At 37.3% G+C, this 14,675-nt stretch overlaps 2 protein-coding genes across 2 annotated transcripts; one reads left to right on the top strand and one right to left on the bottom strand.

The window, feature by feature from the left end:
• Nucleotides 1-230: 230 nt before the first annotated feature.
• On the top strand, nt 231-3,880 carry LOC140874148 (auxin transporter-like protein 2). Its single transcript, XM_073277432.1, has 9 exons — nt 231-760; nt 966-1,188; nt 1,284-1,469; nt 1,546-1,658; nt 1,754-1,937; nt 2,033-2,130; nt 2,405-2,612; nt 2,704-2,961; nt 3,366-3,880. The coding sequence occupies exons 2-9, from the start codon at nt 1,012-1,014 to the stop codon at nt 3,588-3,590; spliced, it is 1,449 nt and encodes a 482-aa protein (XP_073133533.1). The 5' UTR covers nt 231-760; nt 966-1,011; the 3' UTR covers nt 3,591-3,880.
• Nucleotides 3,881-6,310: 2,430 nt separating this feature from the next.
• On the bottom strand, nt 6,311-7,534 carry LOC140866547 (uncharacterized protein At4g19900-like). The gene has a single exon (XM_073271566.1). The coding sequence runs from the start codon at nt 7,532-7,534 to the stop codon at nt 6,311-6,313; it is 1,224 nt and encodes a 407-aa protein (XP_073127667.1).
• Nucleotides 7,535-14,675: the final 7,141 nt, after the last annotated feature.

Here is a 14,675-nt window from a genome sequence, read left to right as displayed (position 1 = left end):
TATAAAATATTATAATTAACCAGGCTTAAGCAAGTCATACGCAAAAATATCTCGAATTCCTCTTTGCCCAAACGAAACATGAGAATCGGATCACGATCAGTAGAATAGAGTGAACATGACGAATTTATTTATTTATTTATTTTTTTAAAAAAAAAGGCAAAAGAAAAGAGAAATAAAATAAAATAAGTAGACGCGGAAATAATTAATGTTCAAATTCGTGTAATAATATTTAATAGCAGCAGAAAGTCTCCTTTTTTTCCCATTTCCATGCTCGCTACTTGCTAGACTGCGCCACAGTTGTATTTTTTTTTTCCCTGCTCTGCAGCGCTATAGCAAAAAAAAGGAACTTAACTTTGCTTCTTTTTTGAGGGACTACCTCGCCGCCGCCGCCGCCGCCGTCGCAGAAAGTATTCGAAGCGCATTTAGTTTTGTCCCCGAGAATTTAACAACGTAGCTAGCTAGGGGAGATTGTAATAGATCGTGGGATAGCATTAAATGAAAGTGTTTGTTTTTGTTTGCTAACTTTCTATGTTTAGCTCTTTCTGATGATAAGTCTTGGAGCGAAGAAATCGTGAACTGTCTGTTTTCAGTGCATAGAAACCTCGCCTTCTCTGCTTTTTTCCTGCCATTCATATTGAGCTGAAAAAGAGTTGAGGGGGGGTCACGTATTTGGACTTGGTTCAATCAAGGGAGTGCTTTTCCTTGCTATATATATATATATAAGATCTGGGTTCAAGAAAAAGACTCGTCTGATACCAAGGTATTACGGAAAGTGAATTTGGGGGGGTTTTTTTTTCCTTTCGTCGTTGTTCTTTCTGTTTGTTTCGGATTGTTTTTTTCTTTTTCTCCCTTTTCTAGCTTTGGAATCTGGGGAGTTTTTCTTGGCTTTCGTTTTCTGGGGAGGGGGTTTTGGGTGTGCATCTCTTTTGTCTCATTGAGTGTCTTTTTTTGTGCGTGTTTTTCAGATCTGCCACGATTTTTCAAGTCCCTATTTACAGAGAAAGTAATAAAATGTCGTCCCAGAAGCAAGCAGAGGAAGCAATTGTCTCCACCTTCAATGAAACTGAGCATGAAGACGGCGGCAAGGAGGAGGAGAAAGTGGAAGATCAGCCCATTTTCAGCGTCAAAAACATGCTCTGGCACGGTGGCTCCGCCTGGGATGCCTGGTTCAGTTGTGCTTCCAATCAAGTACGTGTATCAACAAATTCTTTACCATCAACTTTTCTTAAAAAAAAAAAAAATTTGATCTTTTTTCTTCCCCTTGCCAATTATTTTTACTGCAGGTTGCGCAAGTGCTGCTGACTCTACCGTATTCATTTTCTCAACTTGGAATGCTCTCTGGAATTGTTTTTCAAGTGTTCTACGGCATTATGGGCAGCTGGACTGCGTATCTTATCAGTGTTTTATACATCGAGTATCGAAGCAGAAAGGAAAAAGAAGGCGTCAACTTCAAAAACCATGTCATCCAGGTTTGCTAATTTCTCCATCGAAATGACCCCAAATTCATATAATCCAATTTTTATTCATCGATATCCCAAAATCCAGTGGTACGAAGTGCTGGATGGATTACTTGGCCCAATCGGGAAAGCTGTGGGTTTAGCCTTCAACTGCACTTTTCTTCTGTTCGGATCCGTCATCCAACTCATAGCCTGTGCAAGGTGATCAAAACTACTACTTTTTTTTCCCCTTTTAACATGTTGTCAAAAAGATGTAATCTTGCTAAAAAAAACAAACTTTACGTTTAATTTTACAGCAACATATACTACATAAATGATCATCTGGATAAGAGGACATGGACTTATATCTTTGGAGCTTGCTGCGCCACCACTGTTTTCATTCCCTCCTTTCACAACTACCGAATCTGGTCCTTTATAGGACTTGGGATGACTACTTATACAGCTTGGTACCTCACTATTGCATCCCTCGTTCATGGCCAGGTGAAAAAAAAAAATTACAAATTACAGTATGTTAAAAAAGTAAATTTTGTGTAGAAAACATTGTGATTAATCATTTGGAAGTGTTTGATATATAGGTTGAAGGTGTTCAGCACTCGGGTCCAAAAAAGCTGGTGCTTTACTTCACCGGAGCTACCAACATACTGTACACTTTTGGTGGTCATGCTGTCACAGTGTGAGAAGCTCTTTTATATTACTGTTTATGTATTCTTTTTCTCTCATCAGTTGGGACTCTCCATTATTTAAAACAGCATGGTCAGAAAATGTTATCTTCTTCTCAATCTCGGCTTCTCTTTGCAGCTTTTGCCGGCCCCTCGGGGTCAGTAAAAAGCAAACAAAATCATTAACATCATCACTTCTTCTACACTTAACTAGTTTTAGTAAAAGTTTCTGCTACAAACACTGATTCTTGGTGTAATCACATGATTAAATTTTGCTCCCTACTGCAGGGAAATCATGCACGCAATGTGGAAACCTCGGAAGTTCAAGTATATATACTTAATGGCTACACTTTATGTTTTCACACTTACTTTACCATCGGCTTCCTGTGTCTATTGGGCCTTTGGTGATCAGCTCCTCAATCACGCCAACGCATTCGCAATGCTCCCCAAAACCGGTTGGCGCGACGCCGCAGTTATCCTTATGCTCATTCATCAGGTATATGGTTAAATTCCAATCCGTGTACATTTTGAAACTTATCGACGAATTTCGCAGTCTTCATAAAAAAAAAAGATGTTTCTGAGTGCAGTTCATTACATTTGGGTTCGCGTGTACGCCGCTTTACTTCGTGTGGGAGAAGGTGATTGGAATGCATGACACAAGGAGCATATGTTTAAGGGCACTAGTGAGATTGCCAGTAGTGATACCGATATGGTTCTTCGCCATTATCTTCCCATTTTTTGGCCCAATTAACTCAGCAGTTGGTGCACTTTTAGTGAGTTTCACAGTCTACATCATCCCAGCTGTAGCGCATATGATCACTTACATGAGAGCCGATGCTCGTAAGGTATCCACTCTTTACACCAGCAGTAAATATTACTGGCAATTTTACAGTTTTTTTATAGTTACCCAAAAATTCCCAAATATGAGACTAGGATTTTAAGGAAAAAGGACGTTTATATGTTAAAAACACACTGAGTTGGCATTTATTGCTCTGGATTTGACAAGTTTGCTAAGATATAAGGATCTAGGTGGGATGTCTCTTTCAATTTAGTTACGGACAATCTTGATGTGCAATATGTCCTTTAGTTACTGTCTTCTAGTTGCCTCCTTTGCTACTTGAAAATTGGATTCATTTTCCATGGAAATGAAATGGGTTTTTTTTTCCCCATCGGGCATAAAACTCATTAACTAAATTGGGTTTTTATCAAGATTTGATTTTTATTTTTGTTTTGTGTTCCACTATTGCAGAATGCTGCAGAGAAGCCTCCATTCTTCTTGCCGAGTTGGACAGCTATGTATGCTTTGAATTTTTTTGTGGTAATTTGGGTATTTTTTGTTGGATTTGGGTTCGGAGGATGGGCAAGCGTTACTAATTTTGTTAGACAAATCAATACTTTTGGCCTCTTCGCCAAGTGCTATCAGTGCAAGCCGCCGACGCCGGTGCATCAAGCGCCGGTGCCATCGCACTCTTGATATATGGATGAACTGCATTATTTGATCTAGCGAGAGTGAGTTTTACTAATGAATGTGTATCGTTGTTCTCTCCTTAAGTTGTAGTAGTATATAATGGGGGAGGTATCAATACTTCGCCTACATGTGATGTGTGCTTTGTCTTTTTTCCTTTTTGTTTAATGTATATTTTTTTTATATAATTTTTAAAATATTAGATAAGGCAGTGTGTTGAATTGTGATGATTATATTCCTTTGCTTGTCAAAGCATAGGTTAATTAATTCAGTCGATATAATATTTATTCCCTTTTTAATAGCTTGCCATTGGTGCGTCATTATTACATGGCATGGTGATACAATATCATAGTCGATGATTATTATATGGTCACGAGTACAGAGAGGTATATTGATCCTTGGCATAATTAATTAAAATATTCAATATTCGTAATTTTTAAATTTTACTCACCTAATTTTTTTATTTATTTTTGAAATTAAAGGAAGTAGTTTTTTGTTTTTTTTTTTTAATAAAAAGAATATAATAAGTTGTGGGCTTACCAAGCTGTCATTTCTAAAACGAAAATTTTTGACCAAGATTCTCTTTGCGGGAGTGGGCCGTGGGCCCAAACCATTCACATGATTGCACGTTTGCTTCTCCCATTGGCAAGTGAACACGTTTCTCTCTCATCTTGGGTGTCACGTGCGTATGAACCACGCACATGCACCAGAATATTTTCTCAAAATAATATTTTTAGTATATTTTAGTTGACAATTGCTCAATCAATAAAAAAGGAACAAATAGATTCCGTTGAATGGAAAATTTTGATTTTTGGAGGTATGAATTTGAACAATATATTTAAAGGGAAATTCATTTTTTTTTTTTTTACGGGAAAAGTGAAATTCATATTGAACGTATTATTTCGTCTATATATTTTAATAAAATTTTGAATGTGAAATCAACCAAATAAAAATCCAATCAAATGGATTTGAAAAATGTAACCTCGAATATTCATCCAGTGCTCCCTTCTTGTAATTCTCGGGATCAAAGCAGTCGATGAATGACAATGGAAAATTCTCTTAAAAATTGAGGTATGAAAAGTGGCGGAGAACTAATTTTGGCTTTTCTCACTTCTTCGTATTCTATAGATTTATAATAATTTTTTAAAACAGAAGTTGTTGCAAAACATTCTCGCAAGGATGTGTTTGAATATATATATATATATATATATATATATATATATATATATATGATTTTATATGAGTGATTAAGCTTATAAATTGTGACAAATGAAGAAAAATCAGAAGTAGTATTTGGAAAAAAAAAAAGAAAAAAAAGTGAAACGCTAAAACTCATAACTGGATATTAATGTTTTTTAAATAAGTTATTATAATATTAAATTATTACCATAATCACTTTTGCAGAATCAGAATAATCATATAATTAGTTTTTGGATTTAAAAAAAAAATTAATAGAAGCTAACAAATTATCTGAGTTTAAAAAATACACATAACTGATTTATTTCTAAGCTAGAAGCCAATAATCACTTTTTTAATAATGATTACTGAAGTTTTGACAACTTTTAAAAATAATTGATTTTAGATTCTTCTTCACAAATGTGTGTATTTCTTATACTCAGATAATTTCAATAGTAATTCCATAAAATCTGAAAATACACACCGTCTCAATTGATCGGATATGTTGCAGGCTTGGAGTCATGGGCTAAGTTAATCATAATAAGTTGTAATGCAAAAGCCCAAGATAAAGTGCAGTTTTATCTATTTGAACAGGTCCGATTCTGAATTGAAGTTGCTCTCAACTCTTGAGCCCAAACTTGCTCCCCACACAGGTCAGATTACATTTCAATTTTGTTCTTACTACTAAAATCACACACAATTGACAAAACCTTTACATCCATTGATCCTATATTTAAACACGAATATCGTTCTCCGTTTTTTCCTATTTTTCGGGCCCCAAATAATTTCTTTATGGGTCAATATCTCTATTTCACCAGGTCTCCTTTTTTCGCCCAAACAATACTGCAGTTTGGGAAAAACTGAAAAAGCGTTCGATTTTCAATTGCTCCCAAATTATCCATTCACGTGATCTAACAAGGGTTTTATTTTTTTTAATCTTTATTATTTTTTTTGGAATCTACGAAACAACACGAAATTATGTGCAATAAGACAGGTTTTCTCACCATGGGATTTTCAATAATAATGATAAGTTCATGCACCGTACGTTAAAGGAGGAGGAGATGTTAAAAATGAGAAAAAAATAATTAACATATTGGTTAAATTTTAATTTGTCATATGGATTAAAGTTGTTTTGTATGTAGATACGTGTGTGGATGAAAATAACGTAAGAGTGCGTCTCCTCCTTACATGTTTTTACGAATTTATATTTGTAAGATGGTCGAACTTGAAAAATAACACTCTTCACATAAAAAGTAATAAATACATTTTCATATGGAGATTATGTAAGATATCTGCCTTACAAAATTGATCATATAATCAGTTTCATGAAAGTTTTTGTGTTATAATGAAATTATAAGATGTTCGGGTATAGAAGATCATGGTACGTATAATATTGTTGTCCACAAATGAATCCTTGCTTACATCCAACCTTAAAAAAAAAAAAAAAAAAAAAAAAAGTTTCTTGAATAAAAATAAGTGTCATAAAATCCACCCTTCGGCAGTGTGCATATTTCTCCTAGTATCATACATTGTCGCACCAGTACTCAAACCAGCTATAATTTGCAAATAACACAATGTTGGGATATCAATCTCCTTATTACACTTCCTTCTTCAATAAGAAACTTCTTACTCTGGCTGTTCCACAAATGCATTGCATAAGTCGACTGGTGTAGTTGATTCACCGTAGATTCGACCCACTTTTCGCCGTCCGTGCCATTGGGCCGGGCGAAAAACGTGCGGATCCTGATCCAGTCCACCGGGTAGAAAGCACTAGTACCCATCACCGTGAAGTTAAAATCTCGAATCTCTCCCCCCAAGGTACTACTATTGACTACCCTGGAGACTAAATAAGGCCCATTGTGACCCCATTTATTCCCATTGAAAGTTGTGGCAAATTCCTCTATAAATCTGTAAACAAGCGGATGTTTCTTGTCAAAAGCAAGAAGTGCATTGTTCAATCTCGACCAGTTTCCATTGGCATCAACACTTTGTGCCCCGATGGAGTTCCTTAAACCCGAAAAATCCTTCAAAACAATGAAATCTGTGTCCAAGTACACTCCCCCGTATCTGTACACCACAGCAAGCCTGATCAAATTCGATAGATTTTGCGGGAGTGGGATGGCTCCTGGATCCCTGGTGCCGTTCTTGATATCTTTCAACCAAGTTTCGCCTGAAGTATTCTTCAACAAATCCCACAAGTCGGGAGTGATTGGTCGAATGCGATAACCGCGAGTAATCAAAGGCTCCAACTTTTCGTACCCTTTTCTTGAATCCATGGTCTTGGAAACCATAACCAAACAGCTTCTTGGATTTGTATGGAACAAGCTCTCCATCCCGAAAAACTCCCTTTCGCCAAAGGACTCCACGGGCGCAAACCATGTCATGAAAAACTGGACTCGGCATTGGTTTGATCCGAAAAATTCCTCAACTCTTGAATCAAATCTTCTCGACAAGTCGGTTGAGTTAAACAAGGCTAAAACCTCGGGCTTAATATTGTTCTTGTTTCTGACTTTTTTAGCATGAACAACATGAGGAGGAGGAGGAGCAGCAGGAGGCGGCGAGGTTCCTTTATGAATATCAGGCGCTGCAGCTAATTGTTCTTGTTGGATCTTGAACTGATCGAGATATAGTTTGTTCCTATTAAGGAAATTACCGAAACCCAAGGAGAAATTGAATACGAAGCTGCTGTCGGCGAGAATAAGAAGAAAGATGGCCAAAGTGAAAGCGGCGTAGATGTGCAGTTTGTGAGGGATATTAATTCTCAAAGAAGCAGACATATTTCTGAAGATATAATTACGTACATTCAATTACTTTCAAAGATGGGACGATCGAGTGATTTTATAGCTGCATGCATGAGAGTACTCCTTGTTGGAGTCGAATCATTCATCTTTCTTTCATACAAGTAATTAGAATTCGTACAGGAAACGAGATCGATCGAGACTTATATAAGATTTTGTGTTTGAATGGGCTACGACTCCGAAATTCCGGGATTTCTTTAAATCTATCTCTATCCGTACTTGAATGCTAGCTTACCAGATTATCATGTTGCTTTCGTAAAATAATAATAATAATAATATGTATAATTAATTAATAATTACATGCATTAATTGCGTCCGAGGATCAAATGTTTATTCGTAATTGTTACTAGTATCATGTATAATCCAACGTTTAAGACTCTATGTACACACGTAGCATTACCTTGCTTATTAGATAAACAGGGCCCACTTAACACTCTCATAAGGAGTTTAAGATAGCCCTTGTTTGCAAGTGCAAAACACACATGTCGTTAATTGTCATAATTTCGTTAAAAAAAAAAAAACAATCGAGGAATTTTCGCTTTTCGCTGTAATTCTTCTTCAAACACTATTACTAATTATTATTATAGAAGAACGTGACGAACTCATGATCCACGGTGTCGACGTAATACCTGTTACGTAGAGGGTTAGAAACTATGATTAAATTAATTAAGAAACTACATCACAACTTTTAAAAAATTTGCATATTTTCATACAATTGACGTTTGTCTTCCTTTAAAAATAGTTTTAATGAAAATATTTTTTTACTCATCTCCAATTTTAGGAGTTTCAAAATTGAACTCAACCCCAGTCGATCCAAAATATATCTGATTAGAGTTTGGGTTTTCGGGTTCAGATCAGATTTATCAGATCGGATTGGATCAGAAATTAGACCAAAAATTAATCGGGTTTCGGTTGAATGTTTTTAAATATATAATTAAAAATATCGAATACATTTTTTTATATGGTATGTTTGAAAAAAAATATTATATATTATATGCATCATCGAATCATGTAATAATTATTTTTTAAAATTCTGATTTTTTTTATAAATAATTTTTTATTTTGTGTGGTAAGTATATATTTTAACTTTTTGTAATTAAATTTTAAAATTTAAAACATATATAAGTGAGATTTTCTTATTATATATTTAAATTAAAATATATTGTTTATTATTATGTGTATTTAATTATTTGTTAAAAAACAAATTCAAGTCGGGTTTTTTCGGGTTGATTTAGGTTGATCGGGTTAGCCGGGTTTGTGATGGTCGTTTTCCAATGGATTCAGATTGGGGTCTGTTGAATCCGACATTTTGGTGATAACAAACAACAACTCATTGTATAGGAATGTGCTGCCAATCTTTTGTATTTCAGGAATCTACTACAACTCCTACCGCAACCGTCTAAACCCTTCAAGTGATCTACCGGAAGCTTGTCAACCGCCTTTGTCTCTCGACCGGTTGCAGTCACAAGCCTATCGACTGGTTATTCAAACCAGCAGAGGATAAATCTATCTACCGGTAGAATGCCAACTGCTTATCAAGATATCTCAAGACAAATACTTGAGACAAGACGTTCATTGCAAGATCTTTTATCAAAAGAAGAACCGGCGTATCAGAAGATCTGTTGACTCTTGCATCGAGACAACAGGTTGCACTAAAATGGCAAAAACGCAGAATGGCTACAGATAAAGCATTCGACCGTTTATACCAGTTTTGGACCCTGGAAGTTGTCTGCATTTAAAAAAGTGTACGATCTTCATGCAGAATCATCAATGCATTTATGAAGCATTCAATGTGCATTCAATGCAGCATCAGAACGTTCAAAAATAAAGACGTTGTTGATTGACCTATATAAAGGGAAGATTGCTCAAGAAGTGAGAAGAAGAAGACAAGCAACACGAAAAATCTCAATCAACTCAATCACTTGAATACTATCAAAAGTCCTCATCTGATATACTGAAGCAATACTTGAGCACACTTACAAGATCATTCACTTGCTGCTCAAATAAACCCTCGCCTACAGTTTGCATATCTGATCTTCAAGGATCATCCTAGGGTTTCCAAGCCTCTCGACCGCTCTGCAGTTTGAGAAGCTCAACCGGACTATATTCATTATTGAAGAGACTTGAAGCTACTCTGAAAGCTTCCACCAGTCTGATAAGAACTGAGAATCTTATCTGTGTAAATCTAGGAGTTTCGGATTAGGCATTGGATAAGTCCTAAGTCTGAAGTGGGTGTATTGCAAGACGTTGTAATAACCAAAGTCTTCTAGTGAATTCCTTCCTAAGTGGAAGAAGGGGAGACGTAGAAGGATTAAGCCTTCGAACTTCCATAAATCGTGCCTTAGTATTTACTGCATATTTATCTTATATATTGTTATACATCGTGTTATAACTTGTCTTTGCATCACTAAAACCTCTGAACTATTTTCGCACTATTTAAGTTGTTCAAACCGTTTTAGAAGTTAAGAAAACAGATTAAGTGAACTAAACTTCACTTGATCATTTTGAAAAGAAAGAAAATAAATTTCAGAGTGTATTCACCCCCCCTCTACCCTCTGAACCGATCCCAACAAGTGGTATCAGAGCGGGTTCCTTTCTCAACTGCTGATCTAAAGTTTTAAAATCATGACTTCTTTCAACAAAATTCCTATGTTTTCTAAAGAAGATTATGATGACTGAAAAATTCGCATGCAGGCACATCTTGCAGCACAGGACGATGACATGCTATATGTCATAACAGACGGTCCTATCAAAATCATGAAGGTCAACCCAGCTCTAACCGATGGTGCAGGACAAATGATTGAGAAACCAAGAGCTGAGTGGACTACTGAGGACAAAAAGAAGGCCAATCTTGACAATGTGGCCCGGGACATCCTATACAAAACACTGGACAAGAACATGTTCAGCAAAATCAAGTCATGCTCCACAGCAAAGGAGATTTGGGAGAAGCTCACTCAGCTGTGTGAAGGAAATGACCAGACCAAGGAAAACAAGCTCACCATGGCCATTCAAAAATATGACAATGCCAAAATGAAGCCAGGGGAAACCATGGCTGAATTTGATGAACGGTTCAGTAGTATCATTTGTGATCTTATTGCTTTAGGAAAAACTTATACTAACCATGAAATTGCTGTGAAGGTTATGAGAGCTTTGCCCAAAGAATGGGAGATCAAGACAGTGGCCATGAGGGAGTCAAAAGACTTAAGCAAGGTTGAACTGCATGATCTCTTTGCAGATCTCAAAGCCTACGAGTTCGAGCTCAACATGAGGACAGAAGATGAACCATCTACCTCTCAACCAACCAAGGCCTTAACCTCAACGGTGATACGTCCACCGGCCGAGGAAGCTCCAAAGAGATCAGCTGAGCAAATCAGCAACGAAGCCATGACACTCTTTGTCAAGAAATTTGGTAGATTTATGCGTAAAAACAATTCTAAATTTAAAAATTATCATAAATCGGACCATACAGACGATGGTCCTACTTGTTTTAACTGTGGCAAGCCAGGCCACTTCATTGCAGATTGCACCAAGCCTAAGAGCAATGATCAGAAGCAATTCTTCGAAAGAAGAAGGGGCAAGGAGGACAAGAGGACGTTTAGAAAAGGAAGAGACCAAAGGGTTCTAGTAGCAGACGAAAGCAAAAGCAAGTGGGCTGAGTCTGACTCTGACAACCCCAATACCGGAAGCTCTTCAGATGACACCGATGATGAAAAGGTGGAATGCCTTATGGCTGACATCGAAGAAGAAGCTGAGGAGGTATTTGACTTTGGTTCACCTGAATTTACTCACAGTGATCTAGTTACTGCTTTACACGAAATGGCTAATGAATACAAAGCATTATCCAAGGAATTCGAGGAGGTAAAGGCAGAAAGAGCTGACCTAAAAGATAAGTCAAGCGAATCAAGCTGCATGCAGCGAAAAGAGCTTGATGGTCTTAAGGTCAAGCTAAGTCTGCTGGCTACTGAGAATGACACCTTGAAAAGAGTGTTCCAAGCAACCTTGACTGAGAACAAAAAACTACTTGAAACAATTAAGGCTTGGAATAAATCTTCTGTAACCATTGACAAGATTCAAGAAATCCAAAGACCGGCACATGACAAAACCGGTCTAGGGTTTGGAACAAATGAACAGTCTATGGAATCTTGTATTCAGTCAAGCCTGGACAAAGGCAATCTTAACAAAATAAGATTTGTCAGGTCCAGCACGATATATGAACATGATGAGTGCAGCTTTGACAAAAATCAGAAAGTATCTAACGAACGAAGCTCTAAGCATAGAGGGCTGGGATATGTGGATCCCCAGATCTCTAATCAAAGAGGAACTTGGATTAAACCAAAACCTAATGAAAGAAGAAAGGGAATCCAATCTAATTTCAAAAGGTCATGGAATGAGTCTAACTACTCTAAGAGAAGATGGTCAAAGGAGAAGCCTTACCAGTACTTTAATTGCAGGCCAGTTCAAAAGAGGTACAGGCTAACTGATAATGATCAAAAAGGCAAGCAGCACACAGCAACCTCACAACCACACACATTTACTGCTTATCGACCGCACAGATTTCTGGACACACACACGGGCAAACCTGTAAGGGTGTTCCAGGTGTGGGTCCCGAAAGGGCTAATCCGACCTGGACCCTACTAGATATGGGTACCAAAAGTTCTTCACTTTTTGCAGGTACTAAAAGTCCAAACGGGCGAGAAGACCACTTCTATCAAGGACACTACCTGGTACTTAGATAGTGGTTGCTCACGGCACATGACAGGGAATCCAGAATTTCTAACAGAAGTTGTGCTGTGCAAAGGACCAAAGATCAGCTTTGGAGACAACTCCAAAAGTAAAACCATGGGTAAGGGTAAGATTATCCATGGTAACATCATTATTAAAGATGTGTTTCTTGTTGACAAACTGTGCTATAATTTGATAAGTATTAGTCAACTATGTGACAATGATCATTCGGTCGAGTTTCACAAACACACTTGCATCATCAAAAATGACAAAGGTGAGACTCTTATGACCGGTGTAAGAGACCTAAACACCTACAAGGTAAACTGGACTTGCTCACATATTTCTTCACCTACTTGTCTTACTGCTCATCATGATAAACATTGGTTGTGGCATAAGCGGTTAAATCATCTAAATTTTAAGTCCATATCTAACTTGAGGAAGCATGATTTGGTTTCTGGTCTGCCTGAAGGAGATTTTATAAAAGACAAAGTTTGTCCTGCTTGTCAACTAGGAAAGCAGGTGAGAGCAACCTTTAAAAATAAAGGGTGTATGTCTTCTTCCAAATGCTTAGATTTACTTCACATGGACCTATTTGGTCCTATACCAGTAAGAAGCATAGGGGGAATGAGATATGCTCTTGTTGTTATAGATGACTTTTCTCGATTTACTAAGGTCATCTTTCTCTCTTCAAAAGATCAAACTGCACCTCACCTGATTAAACTTTTTAAACGCTTGCAAAATGAACAATCTACTGTGATAGATAGAATCAGGAGTGATAGAGGGACTGAATTTTTAAACACCACTCTTATGACTTATCTAGATGATCAGGGAATCAAGCATGAGTTGTCAGCTGCTAGATCCCCACAGCAAAATGGGGTGGCTGAAAGAAGGAACCGTACTTTAAAAGAAGCAGCCAGAACTATGATTGCTGATTCAAATGTTTCTCAAAGGCTTTGGGCAGAAGCAGTTAACACAGCTTGCTATACTCAAAACAGATCTATGATTAATAAACGATTTAACAAAACTCCATATGAGATCTGGAATGGCACAAAACCTGATATTTCATACTTCAAAATTTTTGGGTGCAAATGCTTTATCCACAACAATGGCAAAATTATTTGACAGCCTTCGATGCCAAAGCAGACGAAGGAACTTTTATTGGTTACTCAGCCGTTAGCAGAGCTTATCGAGTGTTCAATCAAAGATCACTAACGGTCGAGGAAACCATTCATGTTGTTTTTGATGAATCTACTCTTTGTACAGAACAAACTCAAAGGAGCATAAATGATCTGAGTCATAGACTGGAAAACACAAATCTATAGGAAGAGAGTGACAGTGATCCATATCCTCCAAAGAAGGATGATCCAGTTCCCTCTACCGTGTGTGATCAAACAAGGCCAGAAGAGGATCCACCGGTTGATAACGATCCTCCTGCCAATGATGATCCAGTAAACGAGGACGTTCGTCAACCAATTGATGACAACCCTTTAGGGAATTATTTTAGGTGGAACAAAGATCATCCACCTGGGTTGGTCATAGGTGACCCTTCTGCTCCTCGAAAAACACGTGGTCAAATGATTAATGAATTCTTGCATGCAGTTTTCATATCTCAGGTAGAGCCCAAGAAGATAGATGAAGCTCTATCAGATGCCAGCTGGATTGAAGCTATGCAAGAAGAGTTGAATCAATTCACCCGCAACAATGTTTGGCATCTAGTTTCTCGACCGGAAAATCAAAATGTGATTGGAACTAGATGGGTGTTTCGTAACAAGCTCGATGAACATGGCACTGTTGTGCGTAACAAAGCTCGGCTTGTTGCACAAGGATTCAGACAAGAAGAAGGCATAGACTTTGAGGAATCCTTCACGCCAGTTGCAAGACTAGAAGCAATCCGCATCTTTCTTGCCTATGCAGCTTTCAAGGACTTTAAAGTTTATCAAATGGATGTCAAGTCTGCATTCCTCAATGGTCTACTTCAAGAAGAGGTGTACGTTGAACAACCACCAGGTTTTGTCAATCCTACTCATCCTCAATATATCTATAAACTTGACAAAGCCCTCTATGGATTAAAACAAGCACCGCGTGCATGGTATGATACATTACTAAAATTTTTACTGGAACATGATTTCCAAATTGGAACGGTCGATAAGACCTTGTTTAAATTTGTAAAAGGTGATCATGTGTTACTAGTACAAATTTATGTTGATGACATTATATTTGGGTCAACTAACCCCAAGTTGTGCTCAAAGTTCTCTAAGATGATGCAGGAGAAATTTGAAATGAGCATGATGGGCGAGCTAAATTTTTTTCTTGGATTGCAAGTGAAGCAACTTGAAACTGGAATATTTATCAATCAATCCAAGTATGCCAAGGAATTGGTAAAGAAGTTTGGAATGGA

This window comes from Henckelia pumila, chromosome 1, assembly GCF_033568475.1.
Source record: "Henckelia pumila isolate YLH828 chromosome 1, ASM3356847v2, whole genome shotgun sequence".
Taxonomy (NCBI): domain Eukaryota; kingdom Viridiplantae; phylum Streptophyta; class Magnoliopsida; order Lamiales; family Gesneriaceae; genus Henckelia; species Henckelia pumila.
Note: the sequence above shows the minus strand (reverse complement) of the source record. Positions and strands in the feature narration are given on the sequence as shown.

Bases quoted from the DNA above. Each gene is read 5' to 3' on its own strand.
- LOC140874148 (XM_073277432.1), top strand. From the start codon at position 1,012: ATGTCGTCCCAGAAGCAAGCAGAGGAAGCAATTGTCTCCACCTTCAAT. The intron at 1,938-2,032 runs GTGAAAAAAAAA...TTTGATATATAG, and splicing joins CATCCCTCGTTCATGGCCAG to GTTGAAGGTGTTCAGCACTC. The intron at 2,613-2,703 runs GTATATGGTTAA...TTCTGAGTGCAG, and splicing joins TCCTTATGCTCATTCATCAG to TTCATTACATTTGGGTTCGC.
- LOC140866547 (XM_073271566.1), bottom strand. From the start codon at position 7,534: ATGTCTGCTTCTTTGAGAATTAATATCCCTCACAAACTGCACATCTAC.